We start from the raw sequence: 20,608 nt of genomic DNA on the forward strand, positions 1-20,608 counted from the left end.
TTTATCAGGCATAGATAGGTGGGAAATACATTCAAGGCTCTGAAACAGCATTGTGCTAGGACTCAACATGTCCTAGAGAACTAGCAACAGAAAAATGTCAGGGTATGTGGATACATAGTTCGGAAAAGAGGAGATGCTATCTGTTTACATCTTTATTTATCAACTGGAAGTTTTAGTGTTTGTCTTATCAACCTGCATGAGGTCCCTATATGTTAATATTCACGTCACTGTATTTACGACAAATTGTCATTTGGTTTTTTGGTTGTCCTAATTTTTTATACAGCAAAATACAGTGATTTTTTTTCTTTGGTCCCTTTTCTAGTGCTTTTAGGTCTAAAACGGTTTTCCCTTTGAGAGATATAAACACTCATTTAAATTAGAAAAAATATATATATATACACATATATATATATACATATATATACTTATACACACACACACACACATATATATCGCCTTTCTTTTTATTAAGATTTACATTGGAAACATGGCATAAAATGAAGCCTTAAATTGATTTTTTTTAAACAAATAGCAAAACAATCATGTTTTTTATTTAATGGGACAGACAGTTCCGTTGATCTCTCTGAATATTCTTTTTGCACTAGTTTTTAATTCTGCCTGGCACACTCTTACCCAAAGAGTCTCATAGTTTACTGTGGGACTGTCTCTGCTTCCTTCAAATTTCTGTGCAATTTCACCCAACACAACTCATCCCCCTAACCATGCTGCATCATCCTCTATAGAATTTATCACTTTCTAACCTACTAAATAATTTATCTGTCTTTGCTAGAATTTAAGATCCATATGGGCACTGATTTTTGTTCATTACTGTATCTATTCCCAGCATCTAGAATAGGGCCTGTTACAAAACAGATGTTCCACAAATACAGGTTGAATGATGTCTATTACTTCTAAGCATGACAAATTATCCTCTCTCCAAACATTTGATATTATGTCTTGTTTTCTTCTATCTTTTGTGTGGCCTGACTTTTAATATTTAGGTCTTCACTAATCGGGAATTTATGTTATATGTTATTATAACACATATAATTTTTCCAAATTACTAAATATCAACAGTGCTGATGTTGAAAACCCCTGCACTGTAGTGTCTTAGGACAAACTACCATTCCTGTGACTTTAAAAAAAATTTTTTTACACAAAGCAGATTAATAGCAAATCTTGATCAATCTTGATTGTGTCACCTGCAAGTAAACTAAGGTGCAGTTTTAAACTCTGTCTTATCAATATCTGAACCTTTGAATTTAGAAGACCACATTACAAAGGTGATCCTCAAGCTATCAAGGCTAAGCCTCACTATGCTTAAGTCTATCACAATCACCTAATCTCTAAGAGTGACACACAAATCTACATCTTAATCTTGTATTTCTCTACTGAGCTCTAAATATTACTTTTCGATTGCCTGCTGCATCTTAAACTCAACGTTGCCAAACAATGCCAACTTATTTGTCCTCTGCCAGGGAACTTTCTCTCCTCCTTAAGTTGCCTGTTTCTGTTCAGGATGTATTGTCTTCTCAGAGGCTAGAAACCCCATCATCTTTGTCACCTCACTCTCTCTCACCCTCACAGTCAGTCCTCTCTCTTCTACTCTAAAACTTCCTTGCAAGTGCTACGCTGTGCTAACCAGGGGCAGAGCAGAATCGTTAAGAGCTCTGGAAACAGGCTGCACAGGTCTGAATGCCCGATGCCACATAAAAGCTGATACTTTTGTGCAAATCACTTATCATTCAGTGACTCTTCCTTATCTAGAAAATCCTATCTCACGGGATTCAGGAGAGACTAAGTGAGTTAAAAGATGTAAAGCACCTAAGACAGCACCTGGCACATAGTAGATCTCAATAAATATTATTAGCTTTTATTAATTTTATTATTAGCTAAAAGTAAGGTACTCTCAAAGATAATCCTTTGAGAATGCAATTGGGAAAAATCAAGGAGTTAAAGAAAGCATTAAATTTATTTTATTTGGGGCTACAAAGGTATTATAAACACATATCAAAAACAAATGTACTAAATAAAATGTGCTAATTTTTATTTTAAAAAATTATAAATAAAAAGGGATAAGACCTTTGAACTAGTAAGAGATTCTATAACAATGTATGATTAAAAAGTTTTAGCAATCTCCTAAATACAATCCAGGTGCCCTGGATATAATCCTAGGCCAGCATGACTAGATTGTGATATCAACAAAGAAAGAAAATTTTTTTTTTTTTTTGGCCATGCCGCATACCATGCGGGATCTGAGTTCCCTGAGCAGGGATCAAACCTGCGCCCCCTGCAGTGGAAGCACAGAGTCTTAACCACTGGACCGCCAGGGAAGTCCCTACAAAGAAAACTTCTGTATAAATAAACAGGACTATAAATGAAGACCGATTATGTTCCTGGAAAGAAGATGATCTTCCCTTATATAAGAAGAGGGGTGGGGATGGGGGAGGGGTTCAAAGACACAAAATTAGGCAGTGTTGTCAACACTGTGTCCCAGCTGTTCCTGATCCCGAAAACATCCTTTCTCATTGTGCAGAATGATTTCTCAGACAATCGTAGCTGGATGATATTGGCCAGTAAGGTCATCCAGCTCTCCCAAAATATGATCTTACTTAATATTTGGTTTCCCATATACACCTGGCTGAAGGAAAAGAATGTGCTGATGACCAAAAATGAATATGTAGCCTGCCTGATACTTATATTTCTCAGTGTAAATTGCTAATTCAAATACCACTTTGATCTCTAAACCAGAAGTAATCCCCACTCCTCTAAAGCATTTTACTTATATTTCAACTATATAACACTTATTCTGGAGAAGCTAAATGAGTTAACAGATGTAAAGTATCTGTTTATTCTGCCTCCTTATTGCTAGTTCTTTACATGTTTATCTCTTCCACCAGACTGTAAGCACCTTAAAGTATATAATTAGTCCTAATTCCTTTTTATTTTCCACAGTTTTCTACTGTGGAAATTTGATTCTTAAATGTTTGCTGAAAAAAATAAATGGATGAATAATAGCATCATGTGGCTATTCTCTTCCTAGTAAAGACTGAAAAGTACATACAAAGATTATACTTACCTTATTCTTTTCATTTTGAATAATTTCTAATAGCTGATCTATGTGCCCTTCATCTATGCATCTTTGGCCTGCTAACTGAAACAGGCCAAAATCTTCCTCTTTAAAGTCTTGCTCTTCTAGGATTTGCTGGCAAAAACAAAATAAACAAAAAAACCAGTAATTTTAGGCAAATGGAAATTCAATAACTACTTGACTTATTTTATCTCCCTCTAAAAAAAGAAATGTTTAAATTCTAGATAAGGTGCACATAAGCATATATATGAAAATTAGGATTAGCCTAAAAATACTTTAATAAATCATCTTGAAATCCACTGTACCAAAGAAATCTATGAGAAGGATCAGAACTAAAATTATAAAGATTATTTCTCCAAGTGACATACTCCAATCTGTCTTCCTGCCGTCATGCTATTTATTCATAGGTCAAAAAAAAGCAAGGATTAAAGAAGATTAACAATTTGAGTGACCGCAGATGTAATTAAAAGTAATCTGTGCTCTGCCCATATTTTGAAAGATTATTTAACTTCATAAAAAGAAAAAAAAGAAAAAATTACTTACACATCTCTTTATTATGGAATGAAGTTCCTCCACAGCCATTCCTTCCTATTTTTTCCTAGTTTTGATGCTGAAATGTACTAACATAAGACAAACTGTTAACTATCAGTAATACTATATTGAAATATTAATAAGTTGTTTCATTCTGATTATTAATAAATACAATAAAGAAAATGGAAAGTTTTAAAGCTGAAATGGTTTTACTGAAAGTTAGTATGTTAGCCTAAGAAAATTTTTTTAAAAAAGCCTCCTGTTTCATCTTTTAAGTTTCCTTGGAGCATAATTTTGAAAGATAAACTCAAGGAAAAAAAAAAATCCTCTAGTGCACTCCCAAGAGGCAGCGCAAATTTGGACTACAAGGGCTTAAAAAGGCAGTCTTTTTTTCTCCAAAAGGTGGGCCTGAAATCAGTTCTAATCATCAGGGAATTTTTTATTTTTTAACGTCCCACTTGACGGAAAATGGAGTAAAACACAGCTCACCCGGAGGGGGTTAAAGTTGAGATGTCCTCCACCGCCAAGTGTGACCGGGGCATTTGTACGAGATGTAGTCCCCCCAATATAATCAATCGAGCTAGTGAAATCACTGTATCGCACGGAGGCAAGGCAACAGGCCGCCCTCAGGACAACACCGTTGCGTTCCCACAGGCCATCGTTTCCCCCGGAGGGAAGGCCCGTTCCACGCCCCGCAGGAGGGGCGGGGGTCGGCCGTATCCTCACAGCAGCGCACTCCAGGGCGGTTAAAACCCCAGCGCGCGTGCAGGCGGCATCCAAGGGAAGCCATTTCTCCCGGTTCCCGACTGCGTCGGCCTTCGGGCCCCAGACCTCGCGGGGGCGGTCGGCCCGCGGCGCCGGGTTCTCTGAGACTCACCGTCCACCGCAAGCCCCGGCCGCCCGGGACCCTCGATGCTCCCACTTACTCGCCAAGCCTCTCGCCCCTCTCACCCCTCTCGCCGCTCTCCTCCTCCTCCTCCTCCGGCAGAGCAGGCCGCTTTCCCGGCCCCGCCCCGCGCTACGCGACGGGAGGCGGAGTCTTGGGGGAAAGACTCCTGGGCCGGTTCCGACGCCGACTACGCTCCCCATGGCGGACTGGGTAGAGACGTGCTCTGCCGGCCGCAAGGCCCGGGGTCCTCGCGCCTCCCGAAACATCGCAGGTAGGAAGAAGGGCCTGTTCCCACGTTTGGAACTGAGAACTAGTCCCCGACATAATTCCAGACTGAGGCGTGCGGGGCGCTCCCGAAAGGTTGCCCCAGGGGAGGAGGTCTTCGGGGCAGAGAAGGCCGAGAGATTCCCACCGCCGAACTCTGGCCTTCTGGGAAAGACCTTCGGCCAGACCCCCACCTCTTTACACTAGTGTTCCGAGATTTCCCCCAGAATGGGCTGTGCTCCAGGCTCTGAGGGAATGAGCAGTAGAGGTCCTGGGAGCCTGCAGCTGGGGTCGCCAGAGTGGGCAAGTGACCAGGGCAGCGTCGGCAGGCCGAGTGCAGCTGACCTCGACTCAGGCACTGGTCCTTCTTCCAGATGTGCTGCTGCTTTGGTGCCCTGGTTCTCTGAGGTGTCAGACCCCTCTTTACCCGGGAGCGAACATTTAGGGGGACGGAGAGCGGTTGCCCCTAGAAGTACCCAGATCTCGGACTTTCAGGAGTGCTTAGCTATGCAACTGTGATAACAAGAAAAAATTCAATCCTGAGAGAGATACATTTTAACCAAGAAAAATAATTAGTTTTCAAAACCAAATTGGATTCCCTTCTCATTTCATTTGATTTTCACACAGGATTGGAAGTGAAATGTGTGGAAAAGAAGAAAAGATGGTCTACAGTTTATTTGGGCAAGAATCTGTCCTGTAAGCTGGTGTGTTTGTGTAGACTTGACCTACTGTTTTTTGTTTCTTTTAATTGTAGGTACTAAGCAGACAAGTGCCTTGAAAGAAGAAGACGCTTCTAAAAGGTATGAGAACTACTCAGACAGCTGCTTTCACTTATGTGTTAATCACATATTAATTGAACCATTTTTAAAAACAATAATGGGTGCTACCTCAGAGAAAATTATTTTGAGAGAAGGGGAAGATCTGGGAAGTACGATAAATTCTCAAATAGATTGTTATTTTCCCTACTCCACGCCTTAAGAAAGTCCAATGGACACTTTTAGATTGCTGGTGAAGGTATGAGTTATCTGTAGAAAGATGTCAATGGGAATAAACATTCCTGAATTAACCAGGTACTTTTTTTTCATCTTTTCAGATAGTTTCCTTTTTTTGCATTATATGCCAGAGACTCCAAGAAACCTTTTTTGTTGTTGTTGTTGTTTGTTTACATCATGTCCATATTTTCAGCAAAAAGTTGTCCTGTACTGTTTACAGGCATCTCCTAAAAAGGCTTTATCTCCTGTCACAAAAGGTTTTTAGAATAGATGTAGTCTGTGAGGATGATTAAAGTATACATATCTATAAAGTATCATTTTATAAAGTATTGGCTTTGGCCTTAATTTACTCATTCTTTCAAAAATTATTTACTGAATGTAAGATATGCCAGATTTGTGTTAGGCCCTGAGGATTTGATTTTTTAAAATTTTTTTAATTGAACTATAGTTGATTTACAATATTATATTAGTTTCAGATGTACAACATAAAGAGTAAATATTTTTGTAGATTACACTCCATGTAGAGTTATTACAAAATAATGGCTAAATTTCCCTGTACTGTACAATACCTTCTTGTTGCTTATTTATTTTATACATAGTTTGTGTCTCTCAATCCCATACCCTACTCTTTCCCCTCCCCCTGCTGTCCCCCACTGGTAACCACTAGTTTGTCCTCTATATAAGTGATCTCATATAATATTTGTCTTTCTCTGTCTGACTTACTTCACTAAGCATGATACCCTCTGGGTACATCCGCATTGTTGCAAATTGCAGAATTTCATTCTTTTTATGGCTGAGTAGTATTCCATGGCATGTATAAACCACATCTTCTTTATCCATTTATCTGTTGATAGACATTTAGGTTGCTTCTATATCTTGGCTACTGTAAATAATGCTGCTATGAACATTGGGGGGCATGTATCTTTTCAAACTAGTGTTGTAATTTTCTTCAGATATATACCCAGGAGTGGAGTTGCTGGATCATATGGTAGTTCTAGTTTCAGTTTTTTAGGGAACCTCTGTACTGTTTTCCATAGTGGCTGTACCAATTTACATGCCCACCAACAGTATTGGAGGGATCCCTTTTCTCCACATTCTCGCCAACATTTGTTATTTGTAGACTTTTTGATGATAGCCATTCTGATAGGTGTGAGGTGATATCTCATTGTGGTTTTGATTTGCATTTCTCTGATGATTAGCAATATTGAGCAGTTTTTCATGTTCCTGTTGGCCATGTATATATCCTTGGGAAAATGTCTATTCAGGTCTTCTGACCATTTTTTAATTGGGGTGTTTGTTTGCTTGTTTGTTTTAATTAATTTATTTGATTTTTTTTTTAGGGCTTTATTCATTTATCTATTTATTTATTTATTTATCCATTTATGGTTGTGTTGGGTCTTCGCCTCTGTGCGAGGGCCCTCTCCAGTTGCGGCAAGTGGGGGCCACTCCTCATCGCTGTGCACGGGGCTCTCACTATCGCGGCCTCTCTTGTTGCGGAGCACAGGCTCCAGACGCGCAGGCTCAGCAATTGTGGCTCACGGGCCTAGTCGCTCCGCCGCATGTGGGATCTTCCCAGACCAGGGCTCGAACCCGTGTCCCCTGCATTGGCAGGCAGACTCTTAACCACTGCGCCACCAGGGAAGCCCTGTTTGTTTGTTTTTATATTGAGTTGTATCAGCTGTTTATATATTTTGGGTATTAACCCCTTATTGGTCATATCATTTGCAAATATTTTCTCCCATTCAGTAGGTTGTCTTTTCGTTTTGTGGATGGCTTCCTTTGCTGTGCAAAAGCTTTTATGTTTAATTAGTTCCCATTTGTTTATTTTTGCTTTTGTTTCCTTAGCCTTAGGAGACAGATACAAAAAAATATTGCTGAGTTTTATGTCAAAGAGTTTTCTGACTATGTTCTCTTCTGGGAGTTTTATGGTTTCAGAGGCCCTGAGGATATGATTTTGAACAGAATAGACACAGTTCCTGTCTAGTGGAACAGAGAAATACCAATTATCACAAATAAATACATAATTACAAATTATGATGAGTGCTATAAAGGAGAAGACTGTGATGGAGGAACTAAAAACAGGGGTACAGTAAAGCTGGAGGTTGGCAGGAAGGGTGGTAGGTTTTCAGGGAAAGGCTTCTCCAAGAAAGTAATAATTAAACTAAGACCTGAAGGCTAAGTAGGCATTTACCAGACCAAGAGTAGTGAGGAGAGACCTCCAGCCAGAAGTGGCAATATGTGTGACAAGAAAAAGCTTAGTCATTTAAACAAAAGGAGAGATGCTGAGGGTGGTATGCAGCTTTCTGAGCAAAGGAAGAAAGCAGCATAGGAAAAGGTTAGAGGCGGGTTCCATTCAAACAGTACCTGGTAGGCCATGGTGAGAAATTCAGATTTTCTAAGTGCAAATGGGAAAACTTTAATAAAGTAGTAGAATTTAAGTTTTAAAAGTTGTAAGATGTTAGGGATAGTGATCATTTGGGAGTGGAGAAATTAGATGAATTTGAGATCTGTTTTGAAGAGTATTCTCCTGTGGAGCAGCATGATTATACTGACTTGGCTTTAGGAAATATTATTGGGTGGGCCAAAAAGTGCCTTCAGTTTTTTAAGTAAAAATAAAAGACACATTTTTCATTTTCACCAAGAACTTTATGGAACATCATATTCACCCTTTTGTTCCAGTACCTTCTGCCATTTTATAGGCAACTTCATAATTCCATCTTACCAAAACTTTTTTATCTTTTTGAGCAAAGAACTGTTCCAGGTGCCTTTTACCGTCTTCCAGGGAATTGAAATTTTTTCCATTAAGAGAATTTTGTAAGACCGAAATAAATGGAAATCCAAAGGTGCAATGTCTGGTGAATTGGGTGGATGAATCAGAACTTCCCAGCCAAGCTGTAACAGTTTCTGCCTGGTCATCAAAGAAACATGCTGTCTTGTGTTATCCTGATGAAAGACGATGAGTTTTCTGTTGGCTAATTCCGGACGCTTTTCATCGATTGCTGCTTTCAGTTGGTCTAATTGGAAGCAGTGCTTGCTAGAATTAATTGTTTGGTTTTCTGGAAGGAGCTCATAATAGAGGACTCCCTTCCAATCCCACCATATACACAACATCACCTTCTTTGGATGAAAAGACCGGCCTTTGGTATGGTTGGTGGTGGTTTCATTTCGCTTGTCCCATGATCTCTTCCATTCCACGTTGTTGTACAGTATCCACTTTTCATTGCCCATCACAGTTTGTTTTAAAAACAGAATGTTTTCATTACATTTCAGTTGAGACTCTCATGGGGAAATATAGTCAAGAAGGGTTTATTTTGGTTTTTTGAAGGGTTTTTTTTTGTTTTTGTTAATTATTTATTTTTGGCTGCGTTGGGTCTTCATTGCTGCGCGTGGCCTTTCTCTAATTGCCGTGAGCAGAGGCTACTCTTCGTTGCGGTGCACGGGCTGCTTATTGCAGTGGCTTCTCTTGTTGTGGAGCACGGGCTCTTGGCGTACAGGCTTCAGTAGCTGTGGCTTGCAGGCTGTAGAGCGCAGGCTCAGTAGTTGTGGTGCACAGGCTTAGTTGCTGCACAGCATGTGGGATCTTCCCGGACCAAGGACTCGAACCTGTGTCCCCTGCATTGGCAGGCGGATTCTTAACCACTGCGCCACCAGGGAAGTTCTGGTCAGGAAGGTTTTTTTCGCTTAACTTATGTGGAACCCAAACATCAAAGCAATTCACATAACCAAGCTGGTGCAAATGATTTTCAAGGCTTGATTTGGATATTTTGAGTGTATCTTCTATCTCCCGCGTGGTATGATGTTGGTTGTTCTCAATTATTGTTTCGATTTGATTGCTGTCAACTTCAACTGGTCCACCCAACTGTGGAGCATCATCCAGTGAGAAATCTATAGCACGAAACTTCTCAAACCACTTTTGACACGTTCGATCAGTCCCAGCACCTTCTCCATACACTGCACAAATCTTTTTTTGCGTTTCAGTTGTGTTTTTACCTTTCTTGAAATAATAAAGCATAATATGCCAAAAATGTTGCTTTTTTCTTCCACCTTCAATGTTAAAATGGCTACACAAAAATTCACCAATTTTGATAAGTTTTTCTTTTTTTAATGTACGCTGATATGACAGCTGTCACATACAGTCTAACAAAATTGTTTCGAATGAAGTTAAAGACAACTAAGTGCTACTAGAGCCATCTTATGGAAAAAACCTAACAAACCTTTTGGCCAACCCAATACAAGAGTAAAGTTTAGTTAATAATGATAACAATGTAATTTGCAACTCTCTTCAACATGGATCTGACCACAAGCTTGAGGAGATTATATTTGATTCTAAGCACTACGATTTGAAGAATATAGATAAGCCGAAATGTATTTTGAGCAGATCACCCAGGATGATGAAACAATTAAAAATCCTTGGGGTAGCCAACTAGTTGTTGAAAGGAGTGATCCTTCATAAATTTATTCCAACTGAAAAATACTTCTACATTCAATCCAGGTGAATAGTATTAAGCCAGAAATTAAAGAGCTTTGCAAAAATATAAAACAATTCCGCTCTTCACAATAAATTTTTCATTTAAAAGTATGTTAAGCGCTTCCCTGGCGGCTCAGTGGTTAAGAACCCACCTGCCAATGCCGGGGACACGGGTTCAAGCCCTGGTCCGGGAAGATCTCAAATGCCGCGGAGCAACTAAGCCTGTGCACCACAACTACTGAGCCTGCGCTCTAGAGCCTGCAAGCCACAACTACTGAACCCATGTGCCACAACTACGGAAGCCCATGCACCTAGAGCCCATGCTCCACAACAAGAGAAGCCACCGCAATGAGAAGCCCATGCACCACAATGAACAGTAGCCCCTGCTCGCGGCAACTAGAGAAAGCCCGCGCACAGCAACAAAGACCCAATGCAGCCAAAAATAAATAAATTTATTTAAAAAAATATGTTAACATGTAATGGGTGCATTCCTATTAAATGAGTTAATGAATGCTTGAAATTTTTCTCACCTTTAATCCTAGTATGGTAAATATCAACAGATATAATCTATATAAGCGAAAGCTAAGAGTATAAAGGAGCACTGAAACCAAAAAGTTTGAGAACCACTGCCGTACACCACACTACCTGTCATTTGGGTTAGGGCAGCAGTGAGACAGGGCTATCCATGGGAAACAGCTGTAGGTATCCATCAGTTAAGAGGAGTGCGGCTGTTCCTGCAGGTTGAGGTAATTAACTGCTTAAGTTAGCAACTCCTAATGTACATTCTGTTCTGATCTTAGTATATGACATAGCTTTTAGTGGTAGGCAGCAAAATGAGAAAAAAAATAATGTTTTTCATAAAGCTGAATATATATATATTCAGTACAAAGAACTGTCTTTTAATCTGTGTCCATGTCTTTTTTACATATTTGACGTAAGATTGGTCTTTATGAAATGGTGGGAGAACAGGTGTTAATTGCAAGTTTCTTCTTGTTTTAATGTCCCTATGTGTCCCTAGCTGGCAATCTTGTGTCATTTCTCCAAATTGTTTTTGTAAGACATATTGCTCCAGGCCAGGAACTAGAGTCTAAAGTCTTGGAAGTCAGTGAAGGAAGGGAGAAAAGGTGAGTACATTCTAGGTCCAGGTATGAGAGTCTAGTCAAGGTCCAAGAGGGCAGCAAAGGTTGTTCTGGTAGGCAAGTAGAAACTAGTGTAGGAAAGGAGCAAATAAGTCACCAAGATAGTTGGTATCTTTGGTCCCATGGTAGTGGTTCTCAACCCTGTTACACACTAAGATTATCTGGAACACTTAAGAAAACACCAGTAACCAGGCCCCATCCTCAAAGATTGTGATTTAATTAGCCTGCAATGGGACCTGAGCATGGTATCTTTTTAAAAAATCTCATCGGATGATCGTAAAGTGCAGCTAGACTTGAGAACCACTGTCCTAGGGCCATTGTTTGATCAGATAGCCTCTGCTTTTATATTCATGATGTGTATTCATGGAGCCAGCAAAGGCTGACAGAGTCCCGCTGGTGCCAGGATAAGGTCCAGCCCTCCTAGGAAGATTGTTGTTTTCCTAAACTATATAGTCATATCAATATAGTTATTTAATAAGACTTTACAACAAAAGTAAGTAAATACTTCTTTGCACATATGACTCTGTCCTGTCAAACTGGGCCAGCCACTACTTAACTTTTGAGAATTAGCACAAAGAAATTTTTACTTATAAGAACAGCCGAAATCCTCTTTTACCTCTCCAGTCACTTCTGATTTCTAACGATTTCAGGGAAAAAGCCTCCATTTTTAGGTACACACAGGAGTGATAGAGTATAAACTCTAACTGGCAAAAAGATTTCCCCTCATTTTCTTTTCTGTAGGAGACTCTAAGTTCTTCCTTGTCCTCTGAGCTCTGGAAGTCAAATAATCCTGTTGTTATGGCAGACATCAATGTGTGCAGTATAACAAGTAGCTTGTTTCCTTTTTGAAAAGTATTGGATAAAAGAAACAGCATTTAAAAATATACATTTAGCTTAAATAGCAAAATAGTAAGTTGTTAGTGTTGTATTTTAAAATATAGAAAATAAGCTATGCTAAAACTTATAAGTAGAATAACCTTTAAATTAAAAATATATATTTTTTTAATTTTAGGAAAGCAGAACTAGAAGCAGTTGTCAGAAAGAAGATTGAGTTTGAGAGAAAAGCTCTACGTATTGTTGAACAGCTTTTAGAAGAGAATATTACAGAAGAATTCCTAAGGGAGTGTGTATGTGTTGATAAATTATTACTTTTGTAGTATAAGATCTTTAAATATGTGTAATGTGAAACTTCTTTGCATTATTGAAATCTTTGAATCTATTGTCAGCTACATACTATATAATTTATGCATTTAAAAATAATCAACTATTATGCATTCCTTGTTTTATAGTGACTTTAAAATGCACTAAGGAGAGATAACATGCATATTTTACCCCTTCGTGCTAGTTCTTTTAACCAGTCTGCTAATCTCACTTGATTTTCATTGCTTTGCACTGCTGATCCCCACGTCACTTTTCATATTCTGTATGTTATCCTATTTTAGTAATGGAAGATCATTATTTTTTGTTAATGTAATTTCATTAATTTTGATATTTTAAAAACCTGAAATATAGACCATTTATAGTTTAACACATAACAAGAGAATTATCATCTGCATTAAAAATCTTTTTTTTGTTTTCTTTAATGGCTTATTGCATTAAAAACTTGAATGGAAATGTCTGTTATATCCTCATAATCCTTAAGAGAAAAAAGAAATGGAAAATTAAAGCTCAGAGCTTTTATTACAGAAATAATTCTTAGTGTGGCTTAGAGATTTTCCTAAACAAGAGGAATATAAATATGACAATATTTAAATTCATATAGGTAACTGCATCAGAATCTCCATACTTGATGACTTTAAAGACAGACCAGAAATGTTGGTTTGTCTCAAGAACTGAGATTATTTGAACATGAAAATGTCAAAGGAAAATATTTGGCGTTAGCTTATAACTATCACCTCACTGTTCTGTACAGTTTTTTCAGAAGATAGAAGATTTTGCACAAAAATTTGTTCAGGAGTCACAATGACACCTTTCGTATACTTCGTTTTTGAGCTTGTGCTTTAAGAAATAGGTAAAATTATATCTTATTATTTTATTTGGTTTATTTTTGAGTAATACTTTTTTTATTATTATTTAATTGTTTTTGGCTGCATTGGGTCTTCGTTGCCGCACACAGGCTTTCTCTAGTTACAGCGAGCGGGGGGCTACTCTTCATTATGGTGCGCTGGCTTCTCATTGCGGTGGCTTCTCTTGTTGCAGAGCATGAGCTCTAGGCGTGCGGGCTTCAGTAGTTGTGGCTCGTGGTCTTAGTTGCTCTGTGGCATGTGGGATCTTCCTGGGCCAGGGCTCGAACTGGTGTCCCCTGCAATGGCAGGCAGATTCTTAACCACTGCGCCACCAGGGAAGTCCCAAGTAATACTTTTATAAATATAATATAAATAAATATAAATAAATAAATATAAATAAATATAAATAAAATATACTATCAATATTTTCCTTTGGTATAGCAGTCACTATAGCATCACTTCTTCCTCCTGCCTCAGAATTATTTCATGAATTGTATAATCTACAAGGATGCATAGTCTACGATGGCAGAAATTTTTGGGGCTTTGTGGGTTGTTTGTTTTTTTTTTTTTAAATAATAGCTAACATTTTCTGAGTACTTAGTATGTGTCAAGAAGCACTTTTTTGAGTACTTTTCCTTTATTTTTTCTTCTGATTCTTACATCAAACCTATGAGATAGGTACTGTTATGATCCCTGTGTTTTCAGATGAGATCGATAAGGCTTAAAGAGCTGATAAATAAACTTTTCCAATAATCTGGTGGGGGAAATGCCCCTCTCATTTCTTTATAGGGGAAGTTCATCACACCTGCTCACTATAGTGATGTCGTGGATGAGCGTTCTATTATCAAACTCTGCGGCTATCCCTTATGTCGGAAGAAGCTAGGAATTGTAAGTGACTACTTTTTTTTAACATGTAGACTTTTAATTTTTATATTTAGCAAAATACTGTGTAGAAAGAACAATAAATGAAACTGAGGTCATGAACTAATGATATGGGTTAGCCAAAGATATGATATGTAGATGACTTAATCTTGTTAACTGCAAAGTTCATGTTTATTATTGGAATTCTTTTGTAAGCTATACGTTCTTTTCTTTAGGTACCAAAACAGAAATATAAAATTTCTACCAAAACCAATAAAGTCTATGATATTACTGAAAGAAAGGTAAGTTTAAAGGCTATTTTTAATATTATACTAAATGGAATTCTAAAAATATCTGTTTAAAATCTTGCCTTTTAGAAAATAGCCATGTTAAAAGTTTTTCGTTTATAAATATTTCATTCAAGGTGTTAAAAAAAAAAAACTCTTTGCTTATACTTTACTAAATGTGTGAACTTTTAAAAATTAAAAGTGCATATTGGCACAAATTCAGGTGAGTGAATCATAGGACAGAATAGAGAGCCAGAAACAGACTCACTACTTATGTGGACACTGGACATAAGACATCAGGAGTATTTTAGATCAGTGGAGAAAGGATGGATTTTTTTAAATAAATTGTACTGTCATGATTAGTTATCCATATGGAAATAATGAAAACTGACACCTATTTCAGTGTACATACAAAGATCAGTTTTAGGTAGATTAAGGACCTAAATGTAAAAGAGATACCTTTTCAAAGACAGTATGAGAGAATATCTTTATAAACTTGGACTAGAGGGAATTTCTTAAATAAGATAGAAAATTATAGACCGTAGAGGAAAAATTGATACATTTTTCTACATTAAAATAGAAAACATTTGCTCATTAGACGTTTCTTTAAAAAGAGAGTGAAAAGATACGCTACAAATCAGAAGGAGTTATATTTCTCACATGTAACTGGCCATAGATTCCTAAACAGAGTACGTCATCTATAAGAAAAAGACAAAAAACTTAATTAAAAATATTTTATGGAAAGAACTTGAATGACTAATGAATATATGAAAAGATGCTCAGCCTTATCAGTAATCAGGAAAACAGCAAATGAAAACACATTGAGTTACATTTTTACAGTCCCGAAATTAGCAAAATTATAAAAATCTGACAGCATTAGTAACTCCTTATACTGCTAGTCAAATAAAAATTGGTACAACATTTTTGAGCAACTGTTTGGCAAAGTCAAATTTACACATTCTTTGTGACCATTCTTTCTATTCTTTGGTATAAATCCTTGCCCATATGCACAAGTATATATGTGTATAAATGTTCCTAGTAGGATAAGCAAAATATGGTACATACATAGAATGGAATAATTATTTGACCTTAAAAAGGAAGGAAATTCTGACACAAGCTACAACTGAATGTACTTTGAAGACATTATCCTAAGTGAGATAAGCCAGCACAAAAAGAAAAATATTATATGGTTCTACTTATATGAGGTAATTAGAGTAGTCAAATTTATAGAGACAGAAAGTAGAATGGTTTTTGTCAGAGGAGGTGGAAATGGGGAGTTATGGTTTAATGGGTGTGGAGTTTCAGTTTTGCAAGATGAAAAGAGTTCTGGAGCTGGATGATGGTGATGGTTGCAAAACAGTTAAGAAGGTACTTAATGCCACTGAACTATATACTTAAAAATGCTTAGATGGTAAATTTTGTGTATTATACCACAATTTTTTTAATTTAAAAAATTGTTATTAAAAAAAGGTTCATAGTAACATTGTAATGATAACAAAAAATTACAAACAACTCAACTGTCCTTAAACAGTCAGTAACTAAAAGGCAGTATACTTAGGCAATGGAATATAATACACAGTGTAAATGAATAAGCTATAGCTACACAAATGAGTCTTAAAAACATAATGTGGAACAGAAGAATACAAGAATACATAACAATATGATTCCATTTAGACAAAGTTTAAAAATAGGCAAAACCGAATGATATATTTTATAGGCTATGTATGTAAGTAGCAACACTAAAAGAAAGCAAAAGAATGAATAACACAAAATTTGTAATAGTGGTTACCTCTGGGGAATGTGGAGAGTGATACCATCGGGGAGGGATACATAGAAGCCTTCAAAGGTACTAAATCTTACTTCTTACCTTGGGTGGTAGATTCATGGGTTTTCGGTTTTTTCTGTGAACTACATATTTATGTTTTATATTCTCTTCTGTACATAAGTTGTATTTCACAATAAGAAAAAATAATTTGCTAGTTTTAAAATGTTCTTTTCAGTGTTTTTGCAGCAATTTTTGTTATAAAGCATCTAAGTTTTTTGAAGCACAAATTCCTGAAACTCCAGTGTGGGTTCGAGAAGAAGAAAGGTAATTTAAATCATTATGTATACATTTGTTCATAAATTCTAATAATTTCTTTCTATTTTTTGAGATATGCAAAAAGTAGGTATAGTTTTCTTTGGAATGCATTTACTGTACTCATTTTAATTGTGGGGAAATGGTTATATTTCAAGCAGAGCTTTTGAGGATTTTACACTTAAAATCAGAAAATTAATACATACAAATGTTATGTGTTTGCTGTTTTAGCTTTAAGCACAAAATCTGAACTTTGCTTCCTATTGTGATGGTTATTTCTATTAATTCTATTAATATAATCCTGGGATAAGAATTATAAATTTTTTCAGAAGGTACTGGATTTTGGGATCCAACTGAACTCACTTTGTTGTAAGGGAACTATATACTAATGTTAAAAAGTTCAGGTTACTAATTCATTTAATCTGTATTAAAAATCAGTACAATATAAATTTAAAGAAAGCCAATTTAAAGAGTCATTTTTAGCAAAAAAGTTTATAGACATTCCTGGGATTTTGCCTTTTGAGAAATGTTTAGACATTTATAACATTTTATTAGTTGCTGGATTTGAAAGAGAATTTATTACTGAGGGGACAATTACATAATATTAAAAAGGTAACAAAAATTATTGTTATGTAACTGAACTGTATTGTCTAGAAATTCCAAACGAAGGCTTAAATTAATGAGATAATGTCTCAAGTAATTCATGTTTGATAGAGAATATGACAACAACACAAGGCAGTGTTATTTGGGGTAAAATAGGATCTATGCTAAATAAACTTAAAGTCTTATTTGATACACAAGTAACATGACACTACTGTATGTTCAATTAGCATTAATTTTACTGATGACAGTACCTTTGCAGACACCTTTGCCTGCTGCTCCAATTCTGTGTGGTTCAGAATATGTAAAATATACTACAGTATGGCCTTTGTTAATTGAATTCAACATAATGAAGACTAAATTGCTCATCATTTCTCTACCAGCCTATCCAAATTTCTTGTTTGGAGGATAAAAGATTGTAGCATTGTCCAAAGTGACTGGGAAGCTAAGAGCACCTTTCTAACTATCACTTTTTCTCTTTTCTTAACATTTCTTTTGCCAGCACTGCCCATTACCTCCTCAGTCCTAAAGACAGTGACATATTCCATTTCCCAGTGTTAAGACTGGTGTTTCCTTGAGTTGTTTTTAACTTTGCTTCCAGAGATCTCTACTTCTTGAAGTTAGCTCTCTCATTTAGCCCATACTCATATCTGCTTCAAAACCATTTATCAAAGCACCTTTGCTGTCATCTCTGTTTTCTTCAGATATAGTTATTGGTACTTCCTTCAGCTAATTTAAAACAGTTCTTCCCTCTAACCTTTTCCCAAAATCTTACCATGCTCTCTTCAGAATGCCCACTTTTTCCCAAAACATGAAGCTCTGTCATTTTATATTTGTGGTTCTTGAAATTCTCCCTTATCTATATGCCCTTTCTTATTACCTCACTTAAAAAAGAAAGATGAAAATGACCTTGGTTTCCCTAAACTAATCAATTTAATTTACATTTAAAGTGTATAGCATGCTCTTACTACCCAGCAGGCTATACATGTGTAAAAACCAACTTGTGAGTTTAAATCTCATTGGGATGACAGAACAAATATACATGAGTGAAACAAGTTTGTACTTATTCTAATGGGGACCTGTAATGTAAGTTAGTGAGGATAAAGCATTGCATAATGAAAAACTGTAAGCAGAGGTGAGGAAATAAACTCATAGGAATAGGTTGGTATTGGAAGTAGATAGAACATTAGCTCACTTGAAATAAGGGATATGTTTGGGGAAAAAATAGAAAATAATGATACGTATCAAGGAGCCAAGCTAAGTTTGGTATATCCTCAAGTTCTGGGGAGATATCAAGTGTTTTTGAATAGAATTTAGTCTGGCATTGGTGTACAAGATGAATTAAAGAGAGGATCATAATGAAAGAACTGAAAGGGTCCTTAGAGAAAATTTAATCCAACCTTATTATCAAACAAACTCAGAAAGATTAAGTGTATTTCTTAAGCTAGTGATAGATTCTGAACAAGGCTAGGATTCTTTTGTCATATTCCTCTTGATTGGAAGTAACCAGTGAGTAATCTATAAATATACAATTGTCACATTGTACATAGTGTAACTATAGCCCTTATTTATGTATAATACTTGTCTGTATATAATGACCATGTCAGTATTTTTCATATCTGGATGCGTCATGTTACCTTAATTTCTAAATTCCTAGGGGCAAGGATTATGTCAGTTTATCTAATCCACTAGAGGTCACTGTGTTTTCACAGAGAATGTTTGATATTTTTATGTGTGCTAATGATCAGAATTCTGGAATTCAGTATTTGTTTAAAAAGCTTGTCTAGCTATTGTACATATAAGCTCTACAGAAATGTATTTTAAAGAAAGTCTGTTCACATATAGTATGGGGTATAATATTCATAACCTATCTTCTTTTAAAGGGGAAGAATGGCTTTTTTTTGGATGGCAGCATTAAGTATTTAATGCAGATATTTTTATTAGCTTAGAGTGAGTTGTAATAAATAATAAGCTATATCATCATCATAATTTTAAGTTATAATTTTATTAATATAAGTACTATTTTTATTATAATTTAAAAATAATAATAAATTTTAAAATTCACTCAAAGAATCAGTTATTTTATTGTAATGACTTCCAAAATCTTTCTTTAATTGAAATATAGTTGACATATAGTATTATATTAGTTTCAGGTATACTACATGGTGATTTGACATTTCCATACGTTATGGAATGATCACCACAATAAGTCCATTAACCATCTGTCCGCATACAAAGTTATTACAATATTATTGAACATATTCCTCATGCTGTACTTTATATCTCTATGGCTTCTTTATTTTATAACTGGAGGTTTGTACCTCTTAATCTACCCTTCACCTATTTCATCGACATTTGTTTGTTCTCTGTATCCATGAATGATTTCCAAAATTTTTGACCACTGTAATAAATGCATTTTACATTATCCAGCACATACATAGAACTGAAGCAAAAGTTTTAGGAAACAATTTTTATCCTCACTACATGAAAAGCCTCTGATATTTTCTACTCTGTTGCTTTTTTGAAATGCTGGTAGCAACCCCCTTAATTGGTTGGTCCTGATCTGTAGTTTTTGTTTGTTTGTTTTTATAAATTTATTTTATTTATTTTATGTTTGGCTGCATTGGGTCTTCTTTGCTGCACGTGGGCTTTCTCTAGTTGTGGTGAGTGGGGGATGCTCTTCATTGCAGTGTGTGGGCTTCTTATTGTGGAGCATGAGCTCTAGGCGCACCGGCTTCAGTAGCTGTGGCATGCAGGCTCAGTAGTTGTGGCTCGCAGGCTCTAGAGCGCAGGCTCAGTAGTTGTCGCGCATGGGCTTAGTTGCTCCGCGGCATGTGGGATCTTCCCAGACCAGGGATAGAACCCATGTGCCCTGCGTTGGCAGGCGGATTCTTAACCACTGTGCCACCAGGGAAGCCCCTGATCTGTAGTTTTAAGAGCACTGTTTTGTTGGATCTAGCTTAGATTTTTAGTTGTTTTACTGTAAGAAAGTCTGTTACCAGCACTGAATCTTATTTTCCTCATTTGTAAGTAGAAAGTTGCATTTAACCTTAGTTCCCTTTAGTTCTAATGTTTTACAATTCTAAGTCAGTCAGTGCTGCTATAGTGAAAGTTTTCTAGGTAAGGAAATGTCTCATTGATAAAAATGATGAAAATTAAAATGATCAGTATAAGCCTAGGGAAATTTATACCACCTTGTAGAGAAGTCTGTCTCATTTAAGAGTACAGAATACAGTATTAGAATACAAATTACTGACTAAATAAATTTGAACTCTTCAGTCTGTAAAAGATAAAGACTGATAAAGGATTGAATTAAAGTTTTTAAATTATGAAGAAAAACCAAGAATATTTTATATTTTATAGTATGTCCAGAACAACTTGAAGTTTACATCTTTAGGGACAC

At 36.4% G+C, this 20,608-nt stretch overlaps 2 protein-coding genes across 7 annotated transcripts in view; one reads left to right on the forward strand and one right to left on the reverse strand.

The window, feature by feature from the left end:
* GLMN (glomulin, FKBP associated protein) overlaps positions 1-4,627 on the reverse strand; it is a 46,634-nt gene extending 42,007 nt beyond the window's left edge. For 2 of the 6 annotated variants that reach the window (XM_068540307.1, XM_068540301.1), the window contains exons 1-3: positions 4,500-4,616; positions 3,635-3,711; positions 3,080-3,205 (exon numbers count right to left, since the gene is read on the reverse strand). In XM_068540307.1, coding sequence (XP_068396408.1) covers positions 3,080-3,205; positions 3,635-3,673 — 165 coding nt within the window. In that variant the 5' untranslated portion in view covers positions 3,674-3,711; positions 4,500-4,616. Of the gene's footprint in view, positions 1-3,079; positions 3,206-3,634; positions 3,712-4,499 lie in introns of all 6 variants that reach the window. The other 4 variants (XM_068540304.1, XM_068540305.1, XM_068540303.1 and 1 more) reach the window with 4 other exon arrangements.
* Positions 4,628-4,688: 61 nt separating this feature from the next.
* Positions 4,689-20,608, forward strand: part of RPAP2 (RNA polymerase II associated protein 2) — an 82,950-nt gene continuing 67,030 nt past the window's right edge. The window contains exons 1-6 of the mRNA XM_068540308.1: positions 4,689-4,782; positions 5,530-5,575; positions 12,387-12,501; positions 14,170-14,268; positions 14,478-14,543; positions 16,529-16,617. Coding sequence (XP_068396409.1) covers positions 4,710-4,782; positions 5,530-5,575; positions 12,387-12,501; positions 14,170-14,268; positions 14,478-14,543; positions 16,529-16,617 — 488 coding nt within the window. The 5' untranslated portion in view covers positions 4,689-4,709. The remainder of the gene's footprint in view (positions 4,783-5,529; positions 5,576-12,386; positions 12,502-14,169; positions 14,269-14,477; positions 14,544-16,528; positions 16,618-20,608) is intronic.

Source organism: Eschrichtius robustus, chromosome 3 (assembly GCF_028021215.1).
Source record: "Eschrichtius robustus isolate mEscRob2 chromosome 3, mEscRob2.pri, whole genome shotgun sequence".
NCBI classification, from domain to species: Eukaryota; Metazoa; Chordata; class Mammalia; order Artiodactyla; family Eschrichtiidae; genus Eschrichtius; species Eschrichtius robustus.